The sequence below is a fragment of the Leucoraja erinacea genome, chromosome 8 (genome assembly GCF_028641065.1).
Source record: "Leucoraja erinacea ecotype New England chromosome 8, Leri_hhj_1, whole genome shotgun sequence".
Classification (NCBI taxonomy): Eukaryota; Metazoa; Chordata; class Chondrichthyes; order Rajiformes; family Rajidae; genus Leucoraja; species Leucoraja erinaceus.
In genome coordinates, this window is record NC_073384.1 from 30,109,802 (window position 1) to 30,124,284 (window position 14,483).

The window sequence follows — 14,483 nt, forward strand, 5'->3', positions numbered from 1 at the left end:
TGCCATGAAAAGACCAATGGTAGCAAATACTTTTGAGTTGAGATAATCTCTCATAATGGTCTGCAAAGGTGCAATTCTCTCCCTACCCTTTGTTCCTACCTGGAACAACACAGACTGATCATTAATACTCGGACATTACATTAGCTTTGTACCCACCAAACTTGCCATTCCTCATTGGATTTTACTGGAAGTTTCTGATACATGACACACAGGAAACATGAACATGACTTCAACCTGAAACATTGACACTGTTTATTTTTCCATAGATGCCGTCTGATCTTTAATTTAGTTTAGGAATACGGTGTGGAAATGGGTCCATCAGCCCACTGTGTTTGCGTCAACCAGTGATCACCTGTACAATTTACAGAATTTACAAACCTGCAAGTCTTTGGAATGTGGGAGGAACTTTGAATCACTTCCCCTTGGAAGGCGACTACGGACTGTCAAAGCTGCCACAACCAGACATAAAAACAGCTTTTTTCCACGAGTTGTAGCTCTACTCAATAACCAAAAATCTTCCTTCCTTAGCTCTGGTATTTTATTTAATTCACATGTTTAATCGATAATGTTTTATTATTAATGTTTAATGTTTTATGTGTCATTCTTAATGTTGTCACTTGTGAGCAGAGCACCAAGGCAGATTCCTTGTATGTGAACAAACTTGGCCAATAAACTTAAACTTATTCACAAGGGAAACCGGAGGACCAGAGTAAACCCACATAGTCACAGGGAGAACGGACAAACTCCATGCTGACTGCACCTGAGGTCAGGATCGAACCCGGATCTCTGGCACTGTAAGGCAGAAACTCTACTGCTGCATTACTGTGCAACCCAGTATATCCAACATTTTCTATTTTGATTTCAGATTTCCACCATCTGAAGTTTGGGGATTTTCATAATCTTTTGGAAAGACAACACCTCAGTATGAACTAGGGAACAAGCACATACAGTGCCCTCCATAAGAGTTTCAGGCGAGAGCAGAACTGTGCTTTCCGTTTCGCATGCAGCCTATTGAAGGCTTGGAACTAGTATAGAAGCAAATCAGCCGTCATCATATTGAATGGCGGGTAGACTTGAGGGCCTGAGACATACTCCTGCTCTCTTTTTCTTCCGTTCTTAAATTTGTAGGCAGTTAACAGGTTGTTGGGGTCAAGGAAAGAGCCCTATTTCCACCACCATTCACAAGAAGCACAAGATGCAATTGTATGCAGATGCCGAGAAGTGTGTTTAGCTCTAGCTGAACAATATCTAATCTAATCTTATGATGTGGACTCGATAAGAAGAACAGGCTGTTCAAATATGCTGAATACAGCACCCTCAGATATGTTTCTCTCTCTTCAAATGCTGCAAGACCTGCTGAGTATTTCCACCTCTACAATATTTTGCTTCTGTATTATTGAACGGTGTGATGAGAGGATGTGGAGAGTTTCAAACGCTGAAATACTTCAGAACTACTTTCTTTCTGGGTGGCACTGCAGTAGATTTGCTGCCTTACAACGCCGGAGACCCAGGTTCGATCCTGACTACGGGTGTTGTCTGCACGGAGTTTGTATGTTCTGCCCGTGACCACGTGTGTTTTCCCCGGGTGCTCTGGTTTCCTCCTACATTCCAAAAGATGTACAGGCTTGCAGGTTAATTTGACTTTGGTAGAAATTTTAAATTGTCCCTAGTATGTAGGATAGTATCAGTGGACGGGGATTGCTGGCGAGTGCGGACTCGGTGGGCCGAAGGGCCTGTTTCCACGCTGTATCTCTGAACTAAACAGTTTTGACTAAATGTCAGTACATGGAGTGCAAGTTAATTGTGCTGTTATTAAGTGCATTAATTTATCCTTTCAGACATGATTGTCATTGGGCCAAACATTTCAGTGAGACAGAGCACAGCAGTCTCTATATTTAGTTTCCAGCAAGGTTTAAACATTGGGCTATATTTAAATAGCCAGCTCCTGCTGAGGCAGTGTTGCTACGTTGACTGTTTAGAAACACCACGGCAATAATAAATGTTATGGGCAAGGTATCCTTCACACTTTGCAAAATACATTCTTTCCAGTACGATTCGTGTTTTTCTACACCCCATCTCCATAAATAAGTCGATATGAAACTTCACTCGGTAACAAGGACTTATGTAGTTACCTTGTTCTTTGAGTTATTGGTTGAAGAAGTGATAGGGAATTTGAATGCTACGCATAGATCTTCTTGGGGTGACGGAGGAACAGGTTCTGCCAAGGTGCGGAATGTTAATGTCAAGATTGAGCATTCTTACATTGGTTTACGAAAGGATGATTAGTACGTGCATCAGAGGTTATGGGGAGAAGGCAGGAGAATGGGGTTACGAGTGAGAGATAGATCAGCCATGATGGGCAGAATGGTCAAATTCTACTCCTATCACTTAGGATGATCTATATCAATAGACTGGACTGAATAAATAGACCACCAGAACTTTGGAAGAGCTTCCTCCCATCCAAGTGCTCAGGGAGGACATGAAGATGGGAGATTTCTAGTCACAATGATCATGGCTGATCGTCCCCAATCAATAACCAGTGCCTGCCTTCTCCCCATATCACTCGATTCCACTAGCCCCTAGAGCTCTATCTACCTCTCTATTAAATCCATCCAGTGATTTGGCCTCCACTGCCCTATGTGGCAGGGAATTCCACACATTCACAACTCTCTGGGTGAAAAGGTTTTTTCTCACCTCAGTCTTAAATGGCCTCCCCTTTATTCTAAGACTGTGGCCCCTGATTCTGGACTCGCCCAACATTAGGAACATTTTTCCTGCATCTAGTTTGTCAAGTCCTTTTATAATTTTATATGTTTCTATAAGATCCCCCCTCATCCTTTTAAACTCCAGTGAATACAGGCTTAGTCTTTTCAATCTTTCCTCATATGACAGTCCCGCCATCCCAGGGATCAATCCCTTGAACCTACGCTGTACTGCCTCAATCACAAGGATGTCCTTCCTCAAATTAGGAGACCAAAACTGTACACAATACTCCAGATGTGGTCTTACCAGAGCCCTATACAACTGCAGAAGAACCTCTTTACTGCTATATTGAAATCCTCTTGTTATGAAGGCCAACATTCCATTAGCTTTCTTCACTGCCTGCTGTACCTGCACGACAACTTTCAGTAACTTGTGTACAAGGACACCCAGGTCTCGCTGCACCTCCCCCTTACCCAACCTAACCCCATTGAGATAATAAACTGCCCCCTTGTTTTTGCCGCCAAAGTGGATAACCTCATATTTATCTATATTATACTGCATCTGCCTTGCATCTGCCCACTCACTCAACCTGTCCAGGTCACCCTGCAACCTCCTAACATCCTCTTCACAGTTCACACTGCCACCCAGCTTTGTGTCTATCTGCAAACTTGCTAGTGTTGCTCCTAATTCCCTCTTCCAAATCATTAATATATATGCTAAACATTTGCAGCCCCAAGTCCTGAATGGTTATTCTTTATTTTAATACTGTGACCTCTGGCTCTTGCCAACCTATTCAGGGAAGCATCATCCTTGCATTTACGCTATCACACCCAGTAATAATTATTCCAAAGGTATCTTGCTTAGTGTTCTGGATGTGTTCCCAGTAATGAGAGAGCGTTCATGGATTTGGCACGAAGAGGAGTCATTATAACCTTTTATCCATAGAGATGGTTAGCTGGCAATGTTGCTGTGCCTGGAACCTGGTGCAAACCCCTGTTTCCTGATGCGTTTCGCACAACCTGCCAGAAACTCTCCACTGGTGTTCCTGCAGCAATTAAATGGTGTAAGTGACCTAATTGCTGAATGGTTTTGTATAGAGTGAACAGAGGGTACCTGAGAGGGCTGGTGTCGAACAGGATGTGGTAGGCAGCTTGGCTGCTCCATGCTGATAAGTGGCACACAGGGCTGCACCCTGGCTGGCATGGTGAATGTGAGCAATTGCAGAGGGTTGACTGCACCTGGTCTATGTGTCAACAGACTGCCCGGATACAATGATCTCTCTCTTCAACTCTTGTCAGATGTGGTGAAAGCTAGTTTCCCCTGATCTATATTTAGGTACACAGCTCTCTCCAACTCTGAGATATCGAGATGGTAACAAACTCTATGTTAGCAAATACTTAAAAAAAACATCCATCTCTTCCTTACAATCTTACCCTCCTTACCTAAATACATTTAGTCTGCGTGTCATGGATTATTTCCTTGACTGTCTACTGCTCGTTGCCTGTCTGTTAATCTCTTGGTCCAGTCTACTTTTGCCAACTCTGTCCTCATGCTGGTATAATTCCATCTATTTAAGCTGAACACTGTTGTTTCTGACCCAAGTTTTACCTTCTCATATGGAATGCAAAATTCTATCACTTATGATTACTATTTTCTATGGATTCTTCTAATCTGAGATCATTTGTTAAACCTGCTGCATCTCCCTTTACCAGGACCAAGTCAAAGGGGCAAGGTTAGCTGGACAAACTACTGCTCCAGAAAAATCTTCTCTATGAATTCATTCTTATCGCCACCCTCTCTAACTTGATGAACTTAATCTAAATGAAGATTAAGATCTTCTATAATTATTGCACTGCTCTTTTTACAAGGCCCCATTATTTGTTAATTAGAATCCTTTCTCACATAGTAGCTACTGTTTGAGGGTCCTTACACTACTCCTACCAGTGCCTTCTTTCCAATGCAGTTTTTAACCTCCATTCAAATGGACACAACCTTGAGCTGCACAGCAGTGCATTGGGTAGATCTGCTGCCTCATAGCGCCAGTGATCTGGATTCAATTCAGATTTCCAATGCAGTCATGTAGTTTGCAAATTCTGCTCAAGATTGTTTGTGCTTCCTCTGGGTGCTCAGGTTACCCCCACAGCCCAAAGATGTGTGGGTTGTTAGGTTATTTGGCCACTGTAAAGAGCTCCCAGCATACAGGTAATAGGTATATTCTAAGGGCACTAGAGAATGTGCACATAAAGAGAATAGATAGCAAGGAAATATTACAGGGGAATGGGATGGCTCTCTGACCTATCACAAATTCCAAGGGATGCTATGTCTTTTACATAATGGAGTTACAGCGTGGAAACAGGCCACACCGACCAACATGTCCTATCTACACTAGTCCCACCTGCCTGCATTTGGCCCATATCCCTCCAAACCTGTCCTATCCATGTACCTATCTAAATGTTTCTTAAACGTTCTGATAATACCTGCCTCAACTACCTCCTCTGGCTGCTTGTTCCATACACCCACCACCCTTTGTGTGAAAATGTTACCGCTCAGGCTCCTGTTAAATTCCCCCCCTCCCCCCTCACCTTAAACCTATGTCCCCTGATTCTCAATTCCCCTACGCTGGGCAAGAGACTGTATTCCTCTCATGATTTTGTACACCTCTACAAGATCACCTCTCATCTTCCAGCATTCCAAGGAATAGAGTCCTAGCCTGCTCAACCTCTCCCTATAGCTCAGGCCCTTGAGTCCCGGTAACATCTTCATAAATCTTCACTGCACCCTTTACAGCTTGACAACATCTTTCCTATAACATGGTGTCCATAACTGAACACAATACTCTAAATGCGGCCTCACCAATGTCTTGTACAACTGCAACATGGCCTCTCAACTTCTATACTCAATACTCTGACTGATGAAGGCCAATGTGCCAAAAACCTTTTTGACTACCCTATCTACCTATGATGCCACTTTCATCAAACTATATACATGTACTCCAAAATCCCTCTGCTTCACAACACTCCCAGAGCCCTACCATTCACTGTATAGTTCCTGCCCATGTTAGTGCTCCCAAAATGCAATACCTCACATTTCTCTGTATTAAATTCCCTCAACCATTCCTCAGCCCACCTGCCCAACCGATCAAGATCCTGCTACAATTTTTGACAACCATCTTCACTATCTGTAATACCACCCGCTTTTGCGCCATCTGGAAACTTGATAGTTACATCGTGGGGAAATATGAAATGTCCTGTTCATGTTCAGCCTTTGCCGTGGAGTTAGCCTGTAGCATAACTGCTGCAGCAGCTTCACCACATGACCTGAAGCTGTTCAAGGATATGTCTCTTACCACACGAAATGAGCAAAAAAATTCACCCTTAACCAGAGGGAAAACAAAATTGAAAAGGCCACCATCTTGTTTCCACAATCCAAGCAAATCCTGAGGAAAAGGGGTAAAGCAGGGTTTGCAACCCAAACAACTGGCTTTTCCTATCGTACTCGTCAAAATTAATGATACATTGGAGCAGGCAGATCATCTGAATGGAGTAATAAAAGTTTCAAAGCAACTTTGTTGCAAAGGCAATCAAACCTTGAAAATAGCATTGAAAGCATCTCCAAACACATAAACATAAATGCTATATAGACTCATTTTTTAATTAGACTAAAGTATTATCAATGAAGACCAACAACATCCTCGCTCCTGACCTCCCCCACACCCCTGTTTCTCCTTCTGGCTGTTTCCCTGACCTTCACTGTATCCCCACTCGCCACTCTGCAGGGAAGATTTTGGGTCAACATTTATCCAGCAGGCTCTGAAGACATTGGTGTTAAATCTGTACGTACCGTTGATGCATTCAAACCGATCGCAGCAGTTGCCGGGCATGCCATCCCCAGGAGAGATGATCCGTGGCACCATTCCAACCTCGCACTTTGGGACCAGGCAGATTCCCAGCAAACACTCGCACCTGGAACACAAATCAGACACAATTATTGAGAGGCAGGAATGCACCAGGACTTGTAGCTGTCTTGCAGGAAACCCAGGCTCACGAAAGATGTGTTCGAGGCAACATTCTTTACCACCAGGCCTTTCAAGCCTGAGTCTTCTATACAAACCAAAGCTCCTGGTTTTCTTATGTCTGGGCCTTTCGACTAAAAGCTCAAGGGATGGACTTTGTTTTCAAACTTGCTTGAAGATGCTTACCTGGTACCCACCCCTCCAATGTTTTCATTTAACAAAATGCCTGGGGAAAGCTCCAGGGATACACATTCTGAAACAGGCCTCCGGCACCAGCTTGGGCCCTGCATGTCAATCATCCATTCATTGATTATGCTGTGGCTGACTAGTCCAGCATTACTGCCCATCCTCATTGTTCTTGGACTAAGAGGACAATTAAAGCGCACTGCTGTGAAGGTGTGTGAAGATAGCAGATTTACTTCCAAAAGGGAAGAAGCAAAACAGAGAGGTTTGACAGCAGTCTTGTAGTCTATTCACCACTTTTGGTGATACCAACTCTCTATTTTGGAATTATTTAATTTGAATTTCCTGGGAGATTGGTGGGATTTGAATTCACATCTATGGATCAATAATCTAAATGAGTGAATAACCAACACGCTAAGTACCCATGTCAATGCCTGCCATTGTTTGACAGAATCTATCATTTTTATACATTAATCTACCAGCTGAACATATGGCTGCAGAATGGTACTGAATGATACATACTACAGCCAGTAGAGCTACTGCATCACAGTGCCAGCAACTAGGTTTGGTCCTGACCGATGCTGTTTGTGTGGAGTTTGCACATTGTTTCTGTGACTGTGAAGGTTTCTTCCAGGTGTTCTGTCTTTCTCATACACCCCTAAGACTTGCAAGCTGATGGTTTAACTGGCCACGGTATATTGCCCCGTGCATGCAGGCGGGTGGGAGAATCTGGGTCAGATTAGGTAAATGTGGGAAAGTCAGACCACCCCCGACAGAGCAAAGGAACATTTGAAGAGTAGCTCGTGTGTGGATGGTGGTGAAAGGGAGTCCATTCACCGAGCACAACCGGCGACAGACTCACCGTATCGGGAGAGTGCAGCAGCCATCTGTGGTCAATCGGGTCGGAGTCTCCTGGCTGTCGGGAGGGCAGTCCACTGGCTGGCTAGCAGGACAATCCACCATGCTGCAGTCCACATTGTAGACTACAAGAGACAAAACAAAGTGTCAACATTGGCCACATTCTCCCCACTCTTTGCTCAACCAAGATACATGTGTAAACCCATTCGGGTGCATGCAGCAGTTGTGTACTGCTGCTCCGTGGCTCCTCGACATTCATTTCTCCTTCACAGACTAAGGATGTTGGAGAGTAATGTAGAGAGATACGGCGCTGAAGCAGGCTCTTCAGCCCCCTGAGTCCGCTGCCTCTAAACTTATCACCAAATCAGTGGAACCCAAATGAGTGTGAATTCACAACACCCCTGCTTAGTGAACTGGAGGGACTCCCCTATCAGCACACACGCAGTAATTGATTCCTTTGGTCTATCCTGAAGCGCTGTCCTCCTCTACCTATATGGAGATTTTACATTTACTTTAATAGTTACTGAAATCTGCGTGCTTGTGAGTAAGTAAATGAGTGTGAGAGAGAGTGTGCATGTATCAGTGTGTGCTCGTGCATGCGTCTGTATTTCTCTGGTGTGTGTGCGCATGTGTGTGTTTAATTACTTGTATATCTGTGGCTGTGGGATGGATGAGGGCAAAATGAATGTCAGTTTCTTGAATCTGAACAGATACAATGCTCTGTGAATGTAACATGGTTTGAAAGCATGTGTCACTATACGTACCAAATGTGTTCATGGTTTCACTTAAAATTCTGCTGTGCTGTTTTAAAGACCTCAATGTGGATTTTGCATGACTATGCTAAAGCTTTCACTTGCAAGCATTGTAAAATGTCTTCAGCCCTAGTATTCCAAAATAGCAACTACATTTAGTTAATGCCGTTAACACTGAACCAACCCAAGGTACTTTGCTTAATAGTGTTCATCAGAATAAAATCGATGCAGTGGTACAGGAGTAGAGCAATAGAGCTGCAGACTCACAGCGCAAGAGACTCGGGTTCGATCCTAACTATGGGTGCAGGCTGTGCAGAGTTTGCACATTTGCCTTGTGACCATGTGGTTTTTTCCTGGTGCTCCGATTTCCTCCCAAATTCCAAAGACTCTGAAGATCTGTCCTGGACCCAACACAGGATGTAATCATAAAGAAAGCCCATCAATGCCTCTACTTCTTTAGAAGTATGAGGAGATTTAGTATGTCAATGAATGCTCTCTTAAACTTCTACAGGTGTGCAGTAGAGAGCATATTGACTGGTTGCATCACAGCCTGGTTCAGTAACTTGAATACCCAGGAACAAAGAAGATTGCAGAAAGTGGTGACCATATACTGAACTTTTGTTTATTATGGTGTTTACAAAGTACTATGTTTACATATCTGCTGTGTTTCTGCAAGTTAAGAATGTCTTTGTTCCATTTTGGGAGATATGACAAAAAAACTCTTGACTCTTAAATATATATCTAAAACTAGGTGGCCAAACGGTGGGATGATGGGTGAGCAGGAAATGCGTGGGAGAGGACATAGCTAGGAAGGATTTCAGTTTGGTTGAATGGTGTGGAGAGTGGAGTGCAGAAGGCCAGTCATGGGAGCAATGAAAGAATCACATCTGCAGGTGATGAAGATGTGGATGAGCATTCTGGCAGGAGATGAGCTGAGGTTGGGGATGTCATCCAGGCATGTTGTTGTCTTTGAGTTGGATAATGCAGTGGGGTGGAAGTTCAGGCCAGGATCATAAAGCAGCCAGAAGTTGCATAGCATCTGGGATATAGAGAGGATCGGTAAATGGGAGAAGGTATGGCAGGGGGAGTGTAAAGTTTGGCCATGTGCATTTATTTAATCACTTAGTTAACTAAGGCAAATGAGTTACCAACCAAATCACTTAACGTAGTTGGTGAGTTGGTTGATGGCTCACAGTTTGGTGAGCCACCTTGAAGCACTGTAGTGCTCCTAGTGAAGATACCCCCAATGCTACTGGGGAGTGTTCCAGGATTTGTGCCACCAGGAGAGGTGTGGAGAATCTCTGGTTGATGCAACACTTTGGGATGCCAGTGGAGTTTGTCAACCAATTGCAATGACAAAACCAGTGAGCTTCTTCCAATGCCTTCACTGTTGCTGACAAATTAGGAACACTGGTCATTGAGCAGTTTTCTTACTTTGTGTTATGCCGAGTGTGGGGAAATTCCAGGATTGGCTAGACTAGAGGCTTGTCAGCAAAATAAACAGCACCTGGATGTACAGAGGATTGAACTTTGTAATCTGCTAAATGCTGCTGTCAGCAGTTTAAGCCAGCTGATGAGCGAGCGACTGCTCCCAGATCTCACAGGTTTGGATGTTATCGCATTCGACAGGAGGCTGGATTCAATCAGAACTTAAAAGGGATGTTGAGCTTGGATAGGCCAGTTGCTCCTAAAAATACTCATGTCCTCATTAGTGCTATTTTTAATCAAGACACAATCATGGTGACAAAATGCAGGCCGAGGAGGGGGGCTGGGTGGAATGCAAGGGCTGAGAAAATAGGGGAAGGGTCGTAGAGCAGGAAATGGGAAACAAAGCAGGTTTTGGCCATAGAGAGTGTATGGGAATAGGAAAGGCATGGGAGTGGGAAAAGTATGGTGGAGTGAATAGCAAAGGCATAGGAATGGCAAAGACACAGGAATGGGAAAAGCACAACTGGGAGACGGAAAGGGATGTGAGGATCAGATAGACATGGCAAGGATAACAAAGGTAGGGTGGAATATTCTATACCAATGCGAAATGGCACAGAGATATGGCTTGGTTATTTTATTCAAATCAGAGGATCATCATAATGAGGGTGGGGTCAGGTTGGTGGAATGGGTTGGGCAGGGACATTGCTGGTGAGCGCATCATTAACATGACTTTCCTGTGAAGGGATTCAATGGAGATTCCACCTGACATGTCACTTCTCTTGCATAGGGTTTCCCCTTTCTCAATGGCAAAGATGTGTTCTCTGTGATTTCTTATTTCTATGGGCCTGTCCCACTTGGGCAATTTGTCAGGCGACTGTCAGCAACTGTCAGGTCGCCAGCAGTCGCCTGCACAACCGGCGGCTGTCAGAGTGCAGACAACACACACACACACACTCGCTCTCTCGCACACACACACACACACACACACTCTCTCTCTCTCACACACACACACACACCCACACACACACACACACACACACACACACACACACACACACACACACACACACACCCACACTTCATCAGTCCGTTATGCAGGCGGGGCCAGGGCAAGTGAGGGGAGCGCGGTCTGAGTGAAAATCACACGGTGCAAAGCCAATGTCCAGCCACTCACCGTGATGAACAGGAAGGTCGGCGCTGTAATTAAGACGGTGAAAGCACAGTGTACGGGAAGGGTCATGTAAGTCCTTTAAAAGAGGGGGAAGAGGAGGGGGGGGGGGGAAGGAGGGAGAAGGGGAAGATGGGGGAAGAAGGGGATAGAAGGAGTGGAGACCTCACCAAACACCTTTGGTTCGGAAAACTACTGCTTAAATTTTTTTTCCCCAATGAGCCAATGAAATTCACTGGTTAGCACCGGCTACAACCTACGAGAACCTTCGACTTCCTGGCAACCCACTAGGACCTCCTGTCGAATTTTAATTTTCCAAGGCAACATAAGGCGTCAACATGGCAGAACTGCTTGTCGAGGTTTTCGTGAAGCCTAAAGGGCCGGTCCCACTTGGCAATTTTTCCGGTGACTGCCGACATCATTGACTGATGTATCAGGTCACCGAAAAAATTCAGGGCGCGATGACGTATGACACGCGGTGTTTTTTCAAGTGTCGCAACATTTTTTTTGTCGCCGCTGGACTTTCAAATATTCAAAATCTTTTGGCGATACTGATATGACGCCGGCAGTCTTTGAAAAAATCGCCGTGGTACAGGCCCTTAAGTACTGGAGGTAAGCACACCCGAGGTGAATTGCTGCAGGTGATTGTAGTTTCAAGGTTGCAACTTGCTTGGATGGTTTGGGTTAAATTATTGTTATTCTAACTTAAAAAAGACTTCTTACACTTTGAAAATGTACAGAGGGGAACGAAAGGCAGAGTTTCTGTCTATACCAGTCACTGGTAGATGGGAGGGGCTAACTGAACCTGATAACAATAGCAGCTATAATTGATTGACCTCTCATACATTTTTTATCATCAGACTCAAACTGCTCCTCTTAGCCTGACAGAGGTTACAATTTCCCCAAAGGAATGATGTGCATGTTGAGTGGAACTGAGTTGAAAGGAGGTGATAATTCCTCTCAAGTGTGCAGATGTAACCAAGTTGCTGTCATGGGCTAAAGGGCTGTTCCTGCAGTGTAGTATTTGTTCTATGTTTCATATCTTAAAAGTCATACTCCCCATTATTCCCCTTATATATGTGACAGATGTTATGGCCCTTTGTAAAACAAGAAATATGCTTGGTTTGTCGATTTTCAGTGCTGGTGGAATATACACAGGGTGACAAACTTACATAGAAAGCCTTCTATTATGAAAGTGCCCACATTTGAGAACAAGAAGACCATTCGACCCCTTGGATCTTTACTATCTTTTTGATTGCACCAAGTCCATTGACTGAAGTGTGGTCATGTTGCCACTGAGAATGCGTGCCTATGATTAGCCATCAGGGAAATACCATCTCCTCTTCTGAAACTGGAATAGGAAAATTAACAGTGTGACTTGGTCACTTTTAACAAGTAATCTCTAAAGGATGAAATGGATTTCCCCCTCACCTTTCTTGCATTCATAGAGGTCGCAGCATTCCCCTGGCTTTCCTGAAGCCTTGGAAACCAGAATACTCTGGTATCCGGGCTGGCAGACTTTCCTCAGGCAGTCGGCTGGATTGCACATGCAACGGCTCGGGAGCGGGCAGCACTCGCCGGGTGGGGCATAGCCTTCGATCAGGATGGAATCCTCGGGACAGCGAGGCGAGAACTGGACCTCACATCTGGCTTTCGAGCAATCCGGCTTCTCTTCTGCAAAATAAATAAGGGAGGTTGGTGGAGGGCAGATGTTAGAGACAGTTGTTTGACCCACTGTGTTGGCACGTTGATACCATGTCGTCTGGGCTGCTGTTTTATTGTTGGTTTCTCTGCACCCATCCCTCTGCTCATCCTACCACCACATGAGTCTCTACCCCCCCCATCCATCCAGTTCAGGATCTTAAGCCACAAGATCAGCTGGGATTTCATTCTGCACTGCTGATCTCCATCTTCTTGTCAGCCCTATACCCAGGTCATCCTCTATCTTTCTGCAGTAAAGTTCTGTCCTTCTATCATTTCTAATGTTCTTCTTTATTGCACCTTTCCATTCTTTCCCTTTTCTTCCTTCCTCTCATTTTTCTTACTTCCTTGCCTTCCGTCTTCCTTATTTCCCTCGATTCTTCCTACCTCCCTTTTCTCTTCCTATCCTTAGGAATAATGCCGGAGAGCAAATAGGAGTCCCAGATAATTATTTGCTTTGAGCATTGATCTCTTGCGTTGCCAAATCTGAGGTCAACACTATTCCTGTTCTCCACGTGTCTGCTACAGTTCAATGCTCAGCAACACAATCTCTTTCTTGATTTAACTTTCTTTTATCTGTTACATATTTTGTTTATTTTTTGAATCTGACATCTGCCTTCTTTGAAGGTTGCTGAGTGGAAGCCAGGGCAATACAGAGATAAGGGGAATGTGGGAGGACGAAAGGGAGAGAGGCAGATCAAACTGGCTTAACATGACGTAACCAGTAAGAATCGCAGTGTAATGGGCCTAATCTTGGGTAGCAGTTAAATTATTAGCACAATGGAGGAAAATACCCTGCTCTGTATTGATCCCTGACTCATGGTCCATTGGCCCAAGTTGGCCTGAGGGAGGGGGATATCCCAGTACAGGTTGCAGAGAAGATCCCACCTCCTGATCAGTCTGGGGAAAATGTGTGCGACACTAAGCGAAAATAGGATTGGGACTGGCTGTGTTTACTGTAGCAGGATTACAGAGTTCTGGACTGACGATATGCAGGCATGTGATCCCATCCTGTCAGTGCACTGGGGAACATTTAAACTCATACAATTAAATAACACTGGCATGAAAATAACGGTGCTCGTGAAACGTAGATTGTCATCACAAACCCATTTATGTTTATAGCTCAGCCTGGACTCCATGCAATGATTGCCCCATGGAAAGTGGGCTAGTCTTAACTATTCTCTGGAATGGCCCTGCTGCTGTGACGGGGGATGGGCAATACATGGCAGCTTTGCCAGCCACCTTCACTCCCAGTGAATGAATAGTGTTACCAGAAATCCATAGTAGCCCTCAAAGCTGTATTCCAAGAGGTGGCTTCAGGAGGGAGGAACAGGGAACAGAGGAAGAATGGAAAAAGATTACAAGCCAGAGGCACGATGAGTTGAATCTGCAAAGTACAGCAGCTTGAAAAGAGCAAAAAAGAAAATGGGACAACCAACATGAAAAAGGAAGTGGGAGCTCATTATGGAACTGAGGCTTGCCAACGTTGCTCTGCTGTTACAGGCCCTTGGTCCTGGGCACTGGTTGCTGTCCTGTGCAGGAAATTACACTCTAGCTTTGCCAGCAGAATCAAATGGCAATCTTGCCACTATTTATAAAGAACTTACTACCTAGAAGATTGGAAATTCCATCATGACCTTTTCAGGGTCCATCTGGCATACAATCGCAAAAGCCTCAT

The 14,483-nt window shown here is 44.5% G+C and overlaps 1 protein-coding gene across 2 annotated transcripts in view; it reads right to left on the reverse strand.

Moving 5' to 3' along the window:
- crim1 (cysteine rich transmembrane BMP regulator 1 (chordin-like)) overlaps positions 1 to 14,483 on the reverse strand; it is a 212,727-nt gene that overhangs the window by 97,748 nt on the left and 100,496 nt on the right. For both annotated transcript variants that reach the window (XM_055639319.1, XM_055639318.1), the window contains exons 3-5: positions 12,536 to 12,778; positions 7,761 to 7,881; positions 6,544 to 6,665 (exon numbers count right to left, since the gene is read on the reverse strand). In XM_055639319.1, the coding sequence (XP_055495294.1) occupies positions 6,544 to 6,665; positions 7,761 to 7,881; positions 12,536 to 12,778 (486 nt within the window). The remainder of the gene's footprint in view (positions 1 to 6,543; positions 6,666 to 7,760; positions 7,882 to 12,535; positions 12,779 to 14,483) is intronic.